The sequence below is a fragment of the Octopus sinensis genome, linkage group LG6 (genome assembly GCF_006345805.1).
Source record: "Octopus sinensis linkage group LG6, ASM634580v1, whole genome shotgun sequence".
NCBI classification, from domain to species: Eukaryota; Metazoa; Mollusca; class Cephalopoda; order Octopoda; family Octopodidae; genus Octopus; species Octopus sinensis.
The window spans coordinates 106969582-106984374 of NC_043002.1; the positions used below are offsets into that span (position 1 = coordinate 106969582).

Consider the following 14793-nt stretch of genomic DNA (forward strand, 5'->3'; position numbering starts at 1 on the left):
AGGTCGACTTCGCCTTTCATCCTTTTGGGGTCGATAAAGTAAGTACCAGATACGCACTGGGGTCGACATAATCAACTTAATCCGTTTGTCTGTCCTTGTTTGTCCTCTCTGTGTTTAGCCCCTTGTGGGTAGTAAAGAAATAAGTATCGATTATCATTTGTTCATCATTTGCATGTGTGTGCACTTAGTAACCTTTCCTGCTCAACACAGGTAAGTTTGAATGTAACTGCTGTGATTAACTATCTCAGGTAAATTGCATATATGTTTTATTTTTAACCGACATTATCTAGAGAGGAAAATCTTTTTGAAATCACCACCATCATCATTGTTTGACATCCATGTTCCACCGGACTTCTGTGACTATTTTGGCAGGATTTTTACAGCTGGATGCCCTTCCTAACACCAACCACTCAGCTGAGTGGACTTAGTGCTTTTTATGTGGCACAAGCACATTAAATTCTGACCAGTTTCATCTCCAATCATCATCACCATCAGCTGCTTTCACCCTGGATGTGTATTTAACACATATCCAGGAATAACTATCATTTCTACACTAACTGTTAACAGTTTCTTACTCTAGATTCAGTCTTGTAACACAGAGACATCCAAGAACCTCCAAGACACACAATAACAACCAGAGATCAAGCTGATCAAAATGTCCTGGAGATGTTAGCAGTAAATCATTTTTGATTTAAATAATCTGAAAAATGACTCGGAGACACTACTATGAATGTTTGCTAAATGAGGAGAATGAATGGGAGAAAGAGAGTCTGTTCAATGTTGACTCAACAGAGGGACCAGCTATCCAAATTGACAGTACCATGGTAGATAAAATAATAAGGGGTATGAAGACAGGGAAAGCCCCTGGCCCATCAGGAATCACCGAAGAGATGCTCAAAATATCTGGCAGTGTAGGCTATAGTCTAGTCACCCATATAGTCAATCAGGTGATACATGAAGGAATCACACCCAATGACTGGTGTAGCAGTACCATAGTCAGCTGCTACAAAGGTAAAGGTGATGCATTAGACACAAATAATTACAGAGGTATCAAGTTGTTGGATTAGGTAATGAAAGTCATGGAGAGGGTCATAGCCCAACTAATTAGGGAGAGAGTTTAGACAAGATGCAGTTTGGGTTTGGAAGAAGCACCACTGATGTTATTTTTCTGATTAGACAGCTGCAGGAGAAATACCTAGCCAAAGATAAACCTCTGTACTTGGGTTTCATTGACATGGAGAAAGCTTTTGACAAGGTCTCCCGATCCCATACCTGGTGGTTAATGCAGAAACTAGGGATAGATGAGTGGTTAGTGAGAGCTGTACAACTCATGTACAGGGATGCTGTCAGTAAGGTGAAGGTTGGCAACAAATATAGTAAAGCATTCCAGATAGGGGTCCACCAAGGCTCAGTTCTCAGCCCCATTTTATTCATCATAGCCCTCCAGGCAATAAGAGAGCAATTCAAGACAGGATGCCCCTGGGAGCTCCTCTATGCTGATGACCTTGCTCTAATAGCTGAGTCACTATCAGAACTAGAGAAGTTTCAGGTGTGGAAGCAAAGTCTAGAATCGAAGGGCCTTAGAGTCAATCTAGCAAAAACCAAAGTATTAGTAAGTAGAAAGGCAGACAAATCACAAATCCCTTCAGGTAGATGGCCTTGCTCGATTTGTAGAAATGGCGAAGGTAGAAACTCCATAAGATCTATGCAGTGTAAGCTATGGACACATAAGAGGTGCAGCAATATCAAAGGAAGGCTAACTGAGAAAATAGATTTTGTGTGTGGCTGATGCACAAGGGCAATAAACACTGAAAATGTTCAGAAAACAGCTTCCATCATATGCCAGGGGAAAAAACTGGAGTAGATGATAGCTTCTGTTACCTAGGTGATCAAGTCAGTAGCTGGGGTGGATGCTAGAATAAAAATAGCCTGGGCAAAGTTCAGAGAGCTCCCACCTCTGCTGGTGACAAAGGTCTTCTTGTTCAGTGTGAAAGATAGACTGTATGACCCATGTGCAAACAACAATGCTACAGGCAGTGAAACATGGACTGTGACTGCTGAGGACATGCATAAACTTGCAAGAAATGAAGCTAGTATGCTCCACTGGATGTGTAACGTCAGTGTATATACATGACAGAGTGCAAGTGCCCTGAGAGAAAAGTTGGACATAAGAGGCATCAGATGTGGTGTGCAAGACGACTGCGCTGGTATGGTTATGTGTTACATATGGATGAGGACAGCTGTATGAAAAAGTGTCACACCCTAATAGTGGAGGGAACCTGTGGAAGAAGAAGGCCCAGGACGACCTGGAATGAGGTGGTGAAGCATGACCTTTGAACGCTGGGCCTCACAGAGGCAACGACAAGTGACCAAGACCTTTGGAGATATGCTGTGCTCGAGAAGACCCGGCAAGCCAAATGAGACCGTAGCCATGGCCTATGCCAGTGTTGCATAACTGGCCCATTTAATAGTACCCTTCAATCATTGAGCAATAATCTGTACATGAGAAGACCTGTTGAGTCAGGTGAAATCACTGTCTTGGCCGATGCCAGTCCACTGGGCTGGCTCCCATGCCGGTGGCACATAAAAAGCACCATACGAGCATGGTCGATGCTAGTGCCACCAGACTGGCTCCCATGCCGGTGGCACGTAATAAGCACCATACGAGCATGGTCAATGCTAGTGCCACCAGACTGGCTCCTATGCCGGTGGCACGTAATAAGCACCATACGAGCATGGTCAATGCTAGTGCCACCAGACTGGCTCCCATGCCGGTGGCACGTAATAAGCACCATACAAGTGTGGTCAATGCTAGTGCCACCAGACTGGCTCCCATAGAAAGCACCCACTACACTCTCGGAGTGGTTGGCATTAGGAAGAGCATCCAGCTGTAGAAACCTTGCCAGATCAGATTGTAGCCTGGTGCAGCCTCCTGGCTTGCCAGTCCTCAGTCAAACCATCCAACATGGAAAGCGGACATTAAACGATGATGATGATAATCTAAAGACTGATACAATATATTGTATAAGGTTTCTCTCTTTGGTAAAGACTGGAAGATGTTGGCATTACAAATATTTATCATTGGAATTATATCCTTGTCTTTTTTAAAGCAAAACCTGACACTTACCTTCGTCGACATCCGACACAAGGAACTGTTTGTGATAATAGATGGAGTATTCCTTTACTCGTTACCATCATTGCAACCCGCTTTTCTTCATTAGTCAAAATGTTGAACTTTTGGATAAAAGGTTCCAATTCACGCTGCTTCACACCACAGACATGTTCACAGTCTGCACATTTATCACTGAATTGTATCACCATCTGAAACGACCAACAAAACAAGATTTTTTAAAAAATTTCAAATGACCAAAACAAAAGAAAGAAAAAAAAAACTACAAACAATATGACACAGTTAGGAGATGGTATGTGACCTCTCAAATGCTAGAAATAGCAGTCGACTATCTCTTGAATCACAATTAAAAAAAAAAAAAAGACACTATTATAGTCCATAATACATCTGAAAGATAAAAATAATGGGATGGTCATGACTGAAATGTCTTTGATCCTACATCTGATCAATTTAGAACTAACCTGTAGTGAAAAAACTACAGGAATTAATAGGTTTTTAATGCCCTGGTTATATTCCAGCAAGAAGTTATGATCAGCATGGAAATGGGGTGGAGTTAGGAAGGGTCTAAGCCACCCTAATCTCAGCCTCATCAGGACTTAAGTGTTCCCCTAGTTCTGAAACCTAATTCCATCAGTGTGCGTGACTACCTGACAGTGAAATGATATAAATTCAGAAAGTTTGTGTGATTACAGAACCTAAACATGAACACTCTTGTTACTGGCAATCTTCCTTTGGAGTCATCTAACCCATACAAGCCATGGAAAAAAAGACATAAATATGATGACTAATATTTTCATTTTTCCATTTCATACAAGAAGTCATTTTAAATATACCAGTCTTATCTGGACTTCATCAGCAAAGAATAGTTTTTAACTATATTTTCCAAAGTTGTGATGAATGAGTCACTAAGTGAATGTATAAGGCGGCATAGATTTGTCGACCTAGGAAAACAGAATATTAAATATGGATAGATACTAGCAAGCTCACTCACTCTGCTAGGCTGAGAGAAACATTTATAGAATTGAATTTGCTTGCAGCTGATCTGAAATGGAAAATGAAAAGGCACCCAGAAAAATTTGCAATGGATAGATCTACGTAAGTAACTTATCAAATTTGACTCCCAAAGCACAGGCCAAGGAAAAGGTTGCTTTTCAAAAATTAAACCAACATCTCGGTGTTGCGGCATATATTGTGTGTTTGCTATATTTCGTACATTTGACACAGTCCAAAGCAGAGAAATAAGTAAATAAATAATACACTGTACATGATGATCATAAGCATTTAACGTCCCTTTTTCGATGACAGCATGGGGTGGACAGTCTAATATAAACTGACAAGCTAGAGGCTTGTACCAAGCTTCAAGGTCCACATCGGCATGGTTTCTGTAGCTGGATGTCATTTCTAATACCAACCACTTCACAGAGTGTACGGGGGTGCTTTTGTTGTAGCAGTAGCACTTGTGAGATCACCAAGTGCTCACAAGACAAGACTCCTCAACTGAGGGATATTAATACTATGATAGAGGGAGAAGAGCAAGAGTCTTGCTGAAGAGGTGAATACATGACTTCCCTATCTGGAAAGGGGAGAGAGAGAGAGAGAGGTGCAAGGTCAAAATACAAGATGAATATAAAAGAGAGAATAGGGATAGAGAAAGGGGGAGAGTAGGTGTGTGTGCTAGAGTGAAAATAGTGTAACAGATGAATAGAGATGATGAATGAGGTGGATGAAGTGAATGTCAGTTTGGAGGAAGGTAAGTGAAAGGAAAGCAATTAAGAATGGGTCAAGGAGTAGAAAGAAGAGGTAAGGGACAGCAGGGGGGGGGATACAATGTGAAGTGTAAGGGGATAAGTGGTATTATTTACATCAGTGCTCCACAACCTGTTTTCACTTGTAGTACACTTATATTCACTTCCAAAATTCAGTGGTACACCTGAACTAAAAATATAACTAAAAGTCACCATCATCATCATCATCACAGTCATTTAACACCCACTTTACATGCTGATATGGGCTGGACAGTTTGACTGAGGACCGGCAAGCTGAGAGGCTGCACCAGGCTCCAATCTGATTTGGCAAGGTTTCTACAGTTAGATGCCCTTCCTAATACCAACCACTCCGAGAGTGTAGTAGGTGCTTTTTACATACCACTGGCATGGGAAAAAATTATATTCAGGTTACACTGTGGCACTCCCAGCATCATGTCGTGGCACAGCAGTGTGCTGCGGCATACCTGTTGAGGCGCACTGATTTACAGCACCTGAGTAGCACCATAGAAGACTGGTGCTAGAAGATAAGTTGTGGGAGAAGGCTTGACAGGATCTCGTTTTTGCTGAGATGGAGGAGTCTTCTCAAGCACAGCAAATCACCAGAAATAAGAAATAATACTTTATATATAAAAGTAAGGTTGTGTGTCTGTCTCCTACAATTTAGATTCCTAACTACTCCCACATTTTGCGGTGCAGTTTAACCAAAACCGGGTATCTTATAGTCGAGATTCATATCGAGCCCTTCTGGGTATTAGCGCGCATCTACGATGAGTCTACGATTTAAAAAAAAATTCACCATCATTATTTTCCATTTTAATGCATTTTTTCGCTATTATATAAGGGAAGTAACTCTCTAAAAATGTCTACGATGAGTCAACGATTTAAAAAAAAATTTACCATAATTTTTTCCCATTTTTAATGCATTTTTCGCTATTATATAAGGGAAGTAACTCTCTAAAAATGTCTACGATGAGTCAACGATTTAAAAAAAAATTCACCATCATTATTTTCCATTTTAATGCATTTTTTGGCTATAACTCTCTAAAAATGCTTATATAGTTATTTCCCTTACAAACCCGAGCAACGCCGGGCAATACTGCTAGTACTTTATACAGTCATTTAATCACCTATTGAATGAAGTGGCACAGAATGGGGGGTGGGGGTCTAAGGATCAAAACCACAGACTGAAAGGAATGGATTCTATTTTTGATATTTATACATAGCAAGTGAGTTGTCTACAAATATGCCAACCATATATATATATATATATATATATATATATATATATATATCTTTATATATAAAGTGAGATTGTGTGTCTGTCTCCTACGATTTAGATTCCTAACTACTCCCACATTTTGCAGTGCAGTTTAACCAAAACTGGGTATCTTATAGTCGTGATTCATATCGAGCAATTCTGGGTATTAGCACGCATCTACGATGAGCCTACGATTTAAAAAAAAATTTACCATCAATTTTTCCCATTTTTTAATGTATTTTTGGCATATATAAGGGAAGTAACTCTCTAAAAATTTATTAAATCTCAGAACGTGAAAAGCTACAGTAACACCCCCCCCCTTTGTGGTTAACCATATTGAGATGGCTATTATACTTTACATCTCTAAAAATGCTTATATAGTTATTTCCCTTACAAACCCGAGCAACGCCGGGCGATACTGCTAGTATATATATATATATATATATATATATAGCTTTCCAACCACATTGTTCCAGGTTCAGTCCCAGACCAACTATTCCCTTGTGAGCAAATTTGGTAGATGGAAACTGCAAGAAGCCTGTCATATATCTATGTGTGTGTCTTTGTTTCCCCCACCACTGCTTGACAACCAGTGTTGGTATGATTACATCCCTATAACTTAGCAGTTCAACAAGAGACTGATAGAATAACTAACAAGATTTTTTTAAATGCCAAGGTTGATTCATCTGACAAAAAATCCTTCAAGGCACTGCACCAGTATGGTCGCAGTTTAATGACTGAAACAAGTAAAAGATAAAAAATACCTAACTACAGAAATAGATACAAATGTTATAATGTATACAGATTCAAGGGGTCACCAACTGACTGGGATACACCAAAACCCAATTAGTGTAGTGGGCAGAGACAAAAGCAGCAGGACTTCTCTCAGAATAATCATTACATTTGTTTTAATAAGGCTTCAATAAAAAGATAACACTAGGAAGAATGTTAAAAATTCAGCAGATCCGTAAGATAAAAGATATGAAGAAAATATTTTAATCACAAGTTTATCATAGCAACAAATGAAGGAGTTTCTACATAGTCACACAACTTGCTAAACATAGCAACCTAATTACCTTGCGAATTATAATCTAAATGCATTTGAAATATTTAGACAACTTCTTAAATATGCTTGCAGCTTTTCTGATCAGTTGACTAAAATTTTAATTGTTTTGTAAAAAAAACAAATTATAAAACTTTTCATCATTTTTTTCTTATATATTATAGCTTAGTAGAAGGAATTCAAGTTCACAGACACTTCTTTACAGGTCAATGTACACAGTTCCATGAGGATTGATTGAAGGAACTCATCCAAGAGGATTTATACTAATCCACTAGGGAATTGGCCCAGCAGACAAGATGTTCATTCGATGAGTGAGTTCCCCCCCAAAAAACCACATCAGTAACACAGCATGCTTCTTCAACACAACAACACTTGCCCCACATCACTAATTTGTCCATAAATGGTATTCAAGATCCATTTCTGTATTTAAGAGATGAGGAATTATGTACATTATTTACATTTGACGGATATTTGTCCTCATTCTGTTTGTTGTTAACACAACATTTCCGCTGATATATACCCTCCAGCCTTCATCAGGTGTCTTGGGAAAATTTCAAACTTGGATTCTCATTCCTAAGGTATTTTTCAATATTATTATTATTATTATTCAGGTCACTGCCTGGAATCGAACTCGGAATCTTGGGGTTAGTAGCCTGTGTTCTTGACCACTACACCACATGCCCGTGGGCATATGTAAATAATGGTATTCAAGAGTTTGTAAGTTTTACTGCACCGATTGTTGTCTTCTGGCATATCACCTTCAGATTATTACCTTTTTTTTTAAATTTTTTTTTTTAGTTGCTTTCCTACAATCTGTGAGGCCTCAGCAATGATGTGGAGCCGAAAACATGACTCAAACTCTTTGAGTCAAGACCTGAAGCTTTCTACCATCAAGGAATTAACAAGCAAGCAGAATGCTGGCAAAAAGTCATGAAAAATGAAAGAGGATTGATTTTTTTTTTTGAAATTGATGAAATATAAGGATTAATAATAAAAGCAAAAATAAAAAAAATTATCTGACAACCATATATATATATATAATATATATATATATAGACATATACATATATAAATAAAACTCTCATACTGTTGGTTACAATGACAAGTGTAACAGTCAATCCAATCAATGGAACAGGCTGCTTGTGAAGTCAATGTGCAAGTGGCTGAGCACTCCACAGGCATGTGTACTTTTAACATAGTTTCCAGGGAGATTTAGCATGACACAGAATGTGACAAGGCTGGCCATTTAAAATACAGGTACAACTCATTTTTTCCAGGTGAGTGGACCGGAACAAAATGAAATAAAGTGTCTTGCTGAAGGACGCATTGCACTGCCAGGATCAAACTCGCAACCTTACACTTGTGATCCGAATACCCTAACCACTTGGACACGTGCCTTCACACACACACACACACACACACACACACACACACAGGTTAATCATCACCATCATTTAATGTCTGCTTTTCATGCTGGCATGGGATGGATGGTTTGACTGAGGACTGGTGACCCAGAAGGCTGCACCAGGCTCCAATCTGATCTGGCAAGGTTCTACAGCTGGATGCCGTTCCTAACACTAACCGCTCCGAGAGTGTGGTGGGTGCTTTTTATGTACTACCAGCATGGGCGCCAGTCAGGTGGCACTGGCATCGACCATGCTCAAATGTTGCTTTTCATGTGTCACTGCCACAGGTGCCAGTCAGGCGGCACTGGCATCGACCATGTTCAAATGGTGCTTTTTATGTGTCACTGCCACAGGTGCCAGTCAGGCGGCACTGGCATCGACCACACTCGAAAGGTACTTTTTATGCGCCACTGGCATGGAAGCCAGTCAAGTGGCACTGGCATCGACCACGACAACAATTTCACTTGACTCAACAGGTCTTCTCAAGCACAGCATATTGCCCAACGACTGAAGGGTACTTTTAAATGGCCCAGTTATGCAACACTGGAATCAGCCATGGCTACGATCTCATTTGGTTTGCCGAGTCTTCTCAAGCAGCTACAATCTCACTTGGCTCGCCAATGTTAAATTGCACCCACTTTTTTTTTTCAAATCATTAAAATTATATCAAAACCAAAGTAAATTATTTGAGAAAATGCTATGATGAGAATCATGGCACCCCTTGTAAAAATGGACTAGCCGTACTCATAGAAGTAGCAGCGTGTTTGACAGAGGGACAGATGAGAAATCGCAGGCAGTCGAAAGTTGTTGTTCATGAGTTCATGGAGTCGCAGGAAATTGAAAAGTTGTTATAGTTTGTTGCAAGTTGTTTTGGATTGGTTACAGTTGTTGGCATAGTATTTGGGAATACACCAAGTGGAGACAGTTGGTGTCTACCCCATTTTCATAGCATCGTATATCACGCTGTATTAGTGTATGACATGAATGTGACATATACAGAACCCCCCCCCCCCCGTTATAAAAGAAAATTCCTGTTATTAAAAGTATAGATATTAGTTAAGATTTTTCTTTTTGTGTATATGTCTTTCAGCATTGTTAATGCTTACCAAAAAAAAAAAAAAATTGTTTATATATGTATGCATGTTTGTGTTTTTGTGTATGTATATCTCTTATTATAAAAGGCAGATTTTATCTGCCTCCCTTTGGGAGTTATACAAATCTACAATATAGGATTTCTTCAATTACAATTTACCTTGCATTTTTAAGAGTACAATGCATCGCGTCATACCAGGTCCAGTTTTTAAAATTTAAACTCCAATTAAGCAAAATTTACAGAAAACTCACATTCTGGTGTGTGTGTCAAATGCTTTTCTTAGTCTGGTTTACAGCACACGCAAACGCACACACACAGTGGGCAACGAATAAAATGAAAGTAATTGACTTACTGTAGTGAGTGATTCTTTCACTCAGCCTCCCACTTCCTCTTTCAACACATAGACACGCAAATATATAAATAAAATTGTAAGCTAACGTGCGTGTGTGTGAGTGGGTGTGTGTGCGCGTGTGTGTGTGTGTGCGTGAGTGTGTGACAGGAAAGTTTTTTACAACGAATATAACACCTATATCCAAGTAGCAGAAAGATAAGACAGTAAGGTGTGATTTGAGGGAGATTTGGCTGCTATTTCTACCATGTCTAGCTGCCATGTAGGGGTCTCCCTCATAGGCTCATACATACATATATACATAGATAAGACAGTAAGGTGTGATTTGGGGGAAATTTGGCTGCTATTTCTACCAGGTCTAGCTGCCATGTAGGGGTCTCCCTCATAGGCTCATACATACATATATACATAGATAAGACAGTAAGGTGTGATTTGGGGGAAATTTGGCTGCTATTTCTACCAGGTCTAGCTGCCATGTAGGGGTCTCCCTCATAGGCTCATACATACATATATACATAGATAAGACAGTAAGGTGTGATTTGGGGGAAATTTGGCTGCTATTTCTACCAGGTCTAGCTACCATGTAGAGGTCCCCCTCATTGGCTCATATATATATACATACATAAGACAGTAAGGTGTGATTTGAGGGAGATTTGGCTGCTGTTTCTACCAGGTCTGTTAGGCCTTCTCATGTAAACTCAAGCTTTCTCATGCCTTGAACATAAGACCAAAGCAGAGAATGTATTCTTTTATTCTTCTGCTTTTTCCAGCCATTGGTCTGTGGCCATGCTGGGGCAATGCCTTGAAGAATTGTAGTTTAATGAATCAACTCCAGTTTTATTTTTGTAAGCATTGTACTTATTCTATCTGTTTCCTTTGTCAAACCACTAGGTGACAGGGATGTAAACAAACCAACATTCGTTGTCAAGCAGTGGTGGAGGACAATCACAAGCACAGACACGCACACACACACACATACATGCATACACATATACACACATACATACATATATATATATGTGTGTATATATATATTGCAGCCTGGAAGGTGTTTCTAAGTCATTTAAGAAACACACAAAAACCGTTACATTCACTTCAACATTTAAATTTAATTTGCCAAAATATTTTCGTCGCTTTGAGACCGCGACCTGTTCACTGACAAAAATATCGTGCTAACAGGTCGCGGTCTCAAAGCGACGAAAATATTTTGACAAATTAAATTTAAATGTTGAAGTGAATCTAACGGTTTTTGTGTGTTTCTTAAATGGCTTATAAACACCTTCAACGCTGCAACTGTTTTCGTTCCAGCACACGATCTCAGATCAAGTCACTTGCTATGCAAGTACATCTCTGTAACTATATATATATTTATATATATATCTCTCCCCCTCTTTTTACATTGTCTGTCTGGACTCCTATGCATACTTAAGCTAGTAACCTGCCTCATTCTTGATTCCGAATTCCTTTTGCCAAGACTGTCCGTAAACGAAGTGATCCCAAGATAAGAAATCCTTGAACTTTAATTCATCCCGTATTTCTATTTATTATTATTATTTATTAATTATTATTATTATTCTGATCCCCCTAGACGCCACTCTGTTTACTATTTCAGCCTCGCCTCGTTTTTGCATATTCTGTATAATTCACTAGTTATCGTTATAGATATTTAAGATCTATTCTCCCTTACAGGGCTGATAGAAATTGGCTGCCGATTCTTCGCGCCCTTCTCTCCCCCTCTTTTTACATTGTCTGTCTGGACTCCTATGCATACTTAAGCTAGTAACCTGCCTCATTCTTGATTCCGAATTCCTTTTGCCAGACTGTCCGTAAACGAAGTGATCCCAAGATAAGAAATCCTTGAACTTTAATTCATCCCGTATTTCTATTTATTATTATTATTTATTAATTATTATTATTCTGATCCCCCTAGACGCCACTCTGTTTACTATTTCATTTCAGCCTCGCCTCGTTTTTGCATATTCTGTATAATTCACTAGTTATCGTTATAGATATTTAAGATCTATTCTCCCTTATAGGGCTGATAGAAATTGGCTGCCGATTCTTCGCGGCGCGCCCGCCCTACCCACCCCCACCACCAATACCGAATATCTCTATTTTGCTCCAACTATACCGGATGTCGTTTCTCCCACCACCATTATAGGTGTCTACTCTTTGAACCCCCCCTCTCAATACGCTATTTCACCATGCATTACCCCTCTCTCGATATCCTACGTTCTACTTGCCTAGAACCTGTCCTCTGAACCCCCCCTCCCACTGGTGCTCCCCTATATTTCTGCACCCCCCCACCACCATTATAGGTGTCTACTCTTTGAACCCCCCTCTTCAATACGCTATTTCACCATGCATTACCCCTCTCTCGATATCCTACGTTCTACTTGCCTAGAACCTGTCCTCTGAACCACCCCTCCCACTGGTGCTCCCCTATATTTCTGCACCCCCCCACCACCATTATAGGTGTCTACTCTTTGAACCCCCCTCTTCAATACGCTATTTCACCATGCATTACCCCTCTCTCGGTATCCTACGTTCTACTTGCCTAGTACCTGTCCTCTGAACCATCCCTCCCACTGGTGCTCCCCTATATTTCTGCACCCCCCCCATAAAAAGCACCATCCGAACGTGGCCGATGCCAGACCCCTCTGGCACCTGTGCAGGTGCACGTAAAAAACCCACTACACTCGCGGAGTGGTTGGCGTTAGGAAGGGCATCCAGCTGTAGAAACACTGCCAGACTAGACTGGAGCCTGGGGCAGTCCCGAGCTCCCCAGACCCCAGTCGAAACCGTCCAACCCGTGCTAGCGCGGAAAACGGACGTTAAATGATGATGATGATGATGATGATATATGTATATTGGTAAAAACAGTAAGATAACAAAAGAAAGAAAGAGACCTCAATATTATGTAAATAGAGGAAATCTTTATATATAAAAGTGAGGTTGTGTGTCTGTCTCCTACGATTTAGATTCCTAACTACTCCCACATTTTGCGGTGCAGTTTAACCAAAACCGGGTATCTTATAGTCGTGATTCATATCGAGACCGTCTGGGTATTAGCGCGCGTCTACGATGAGTCTACGATTTAAAAAAAAATTTACCATCAATTTTTCCCATTTTTAATCCATTTTTGACATATATAAGGGAAGTATCTCCCTAAAAATTTATTATTAAATCTCAGAACGTAAAAAGCTACAGTAACACCCCTCCCCCTTTGTGGTTAGCCATATTGAGATGGCTATTATACTTTACATCTCTAAAAATGCTTATATAATTATTTCCCTTACAAACCCGAGCAACGCCGGGCGATACTGCTAGTATATATATACATGGCGCAGGAGTGGCTGTGTGGTAAGTAGCTTGCTAACCAACCACATGGTTCTGGGTTCAGTCCCACTGCGTGACATCTTGGGCAAGTGTCTTCTGCTATAGCCCCGGGCCGACCAATGCCTTGTGAGTGGATTTGGTAGACGGAAACTGAAAGAAGCCTGTCGTATATATGTATGTATATATATATATATGTATGTGTGTGTATGTGTTTATGTGTCTGTTTGTCTCTCTAGCATTGCTTGACAACCGATGCTGGTGTGTTTACGTCCCTGTCACTTAGCGGTTCGGCAAAAAGAGACGGATAGAATAAGTACTGGGCTTAAGTCCTGGAGTCGATTTGCTCAACTAAAGGCGCTGCTCCAGCATGGCCGCAGTCAAATGACTGAAACAAGTAAAAGAGTATATATAAATATATCCTCTCTAGGTACAAGACCTGAAATTTGGGGGTAGGGGGCCAGTCAATTAGATCGACCCCAGTATGCAATTGGTGCTTAGTTTATCAAGGATGAAAGGCAAAGTCTATCTCGGTGGAATAACGATAGATATACACACACAAAGTAGGTCAATGATTAAAACCAATGAAATATTACAACTTACATATATTCACTCCCTGACTCGTAGAATAGGAATGCTAAATAATTAAATAATGACATGACATACTTAAGAAAAACTTTCGATTTGATTTCACCAACTCGTCCTCCCACCCCCACCTCCACACAAATCCAGACACATCAAGGAAACTAAGTAAAATTTAATTTTGATTTAAATAAATCTATTTCAAATTTAGCCTAGCCCTACCTAACTTCTAGTTTATATTTGTGTATGATTTCTCATAGAGAAGTTGTGCAAAGAAGTGCTGATCTCTAAGGAGGGAACCTGTGATAGAGGTAGGTCCAGGAAGACATGGGATGAGGTGGTGAAGCATGATCTTTGGACTTTGAGTCTCACAGAGGTGATGACCAGTAACCGAGATCTTTGGCAATATGCTGGTGTCACATAACTGGCACCTGTGCCGGTGACACGTAAAAAGCACCTTTCAAGCGTCAGACTTCACGGAGGAAAAATGGCTGATGGTGTGACTGAGACCCCCTTTGATCAACAGGGTCTGCTGAATCAGGATTGACCTGGAGTTAAACAAAAACAAATACTGCACGTACCATTCAGTCAGCATGCAGTACCGACTCTCATATCTTATTCAACACTGCATATCTAATAGAGCTTACTTGAGATAACTTATTCCAAAAAAGACCAGTCTTACACAGCAGAAGATCCTTAAGAAGACCCGTCCTTCAGAACATAAGTGTTAAGGCTGCTCCCCCTGATGAGAAGGATTAGCCTGCAAGAGCTCTGGGTCGGTGCCTCAAAGGTGCTCATGTGGTACCACAT

The 14793-nt window shown here is 40.2% G+C and overlaps 1 protein-coding gene across 2 annotated transcripts in view; it reads right to left on the bottom strand.

Annotated features, from left to right (window-relative positions):
• Positions 1-14793, bottom strand: part of LOC115213048 (gametogenetin-binding protein 2-like) — a 124909-nt gene that overhangs the window by 47500 nt on the left and 62616 nt on the right. For both annotated transcript variants that reach the window (XM_029781953.2, XM_036504197.1), the window contains one exon: positions 3128-3321. In XM_029781953.2, the coding sequence (XP_029637813.1) occupies positions 3128-3321 (194 nt within the window). The remainder of the gene's footprint in view (positions 1-3127; positions 3322-14793) is intronic.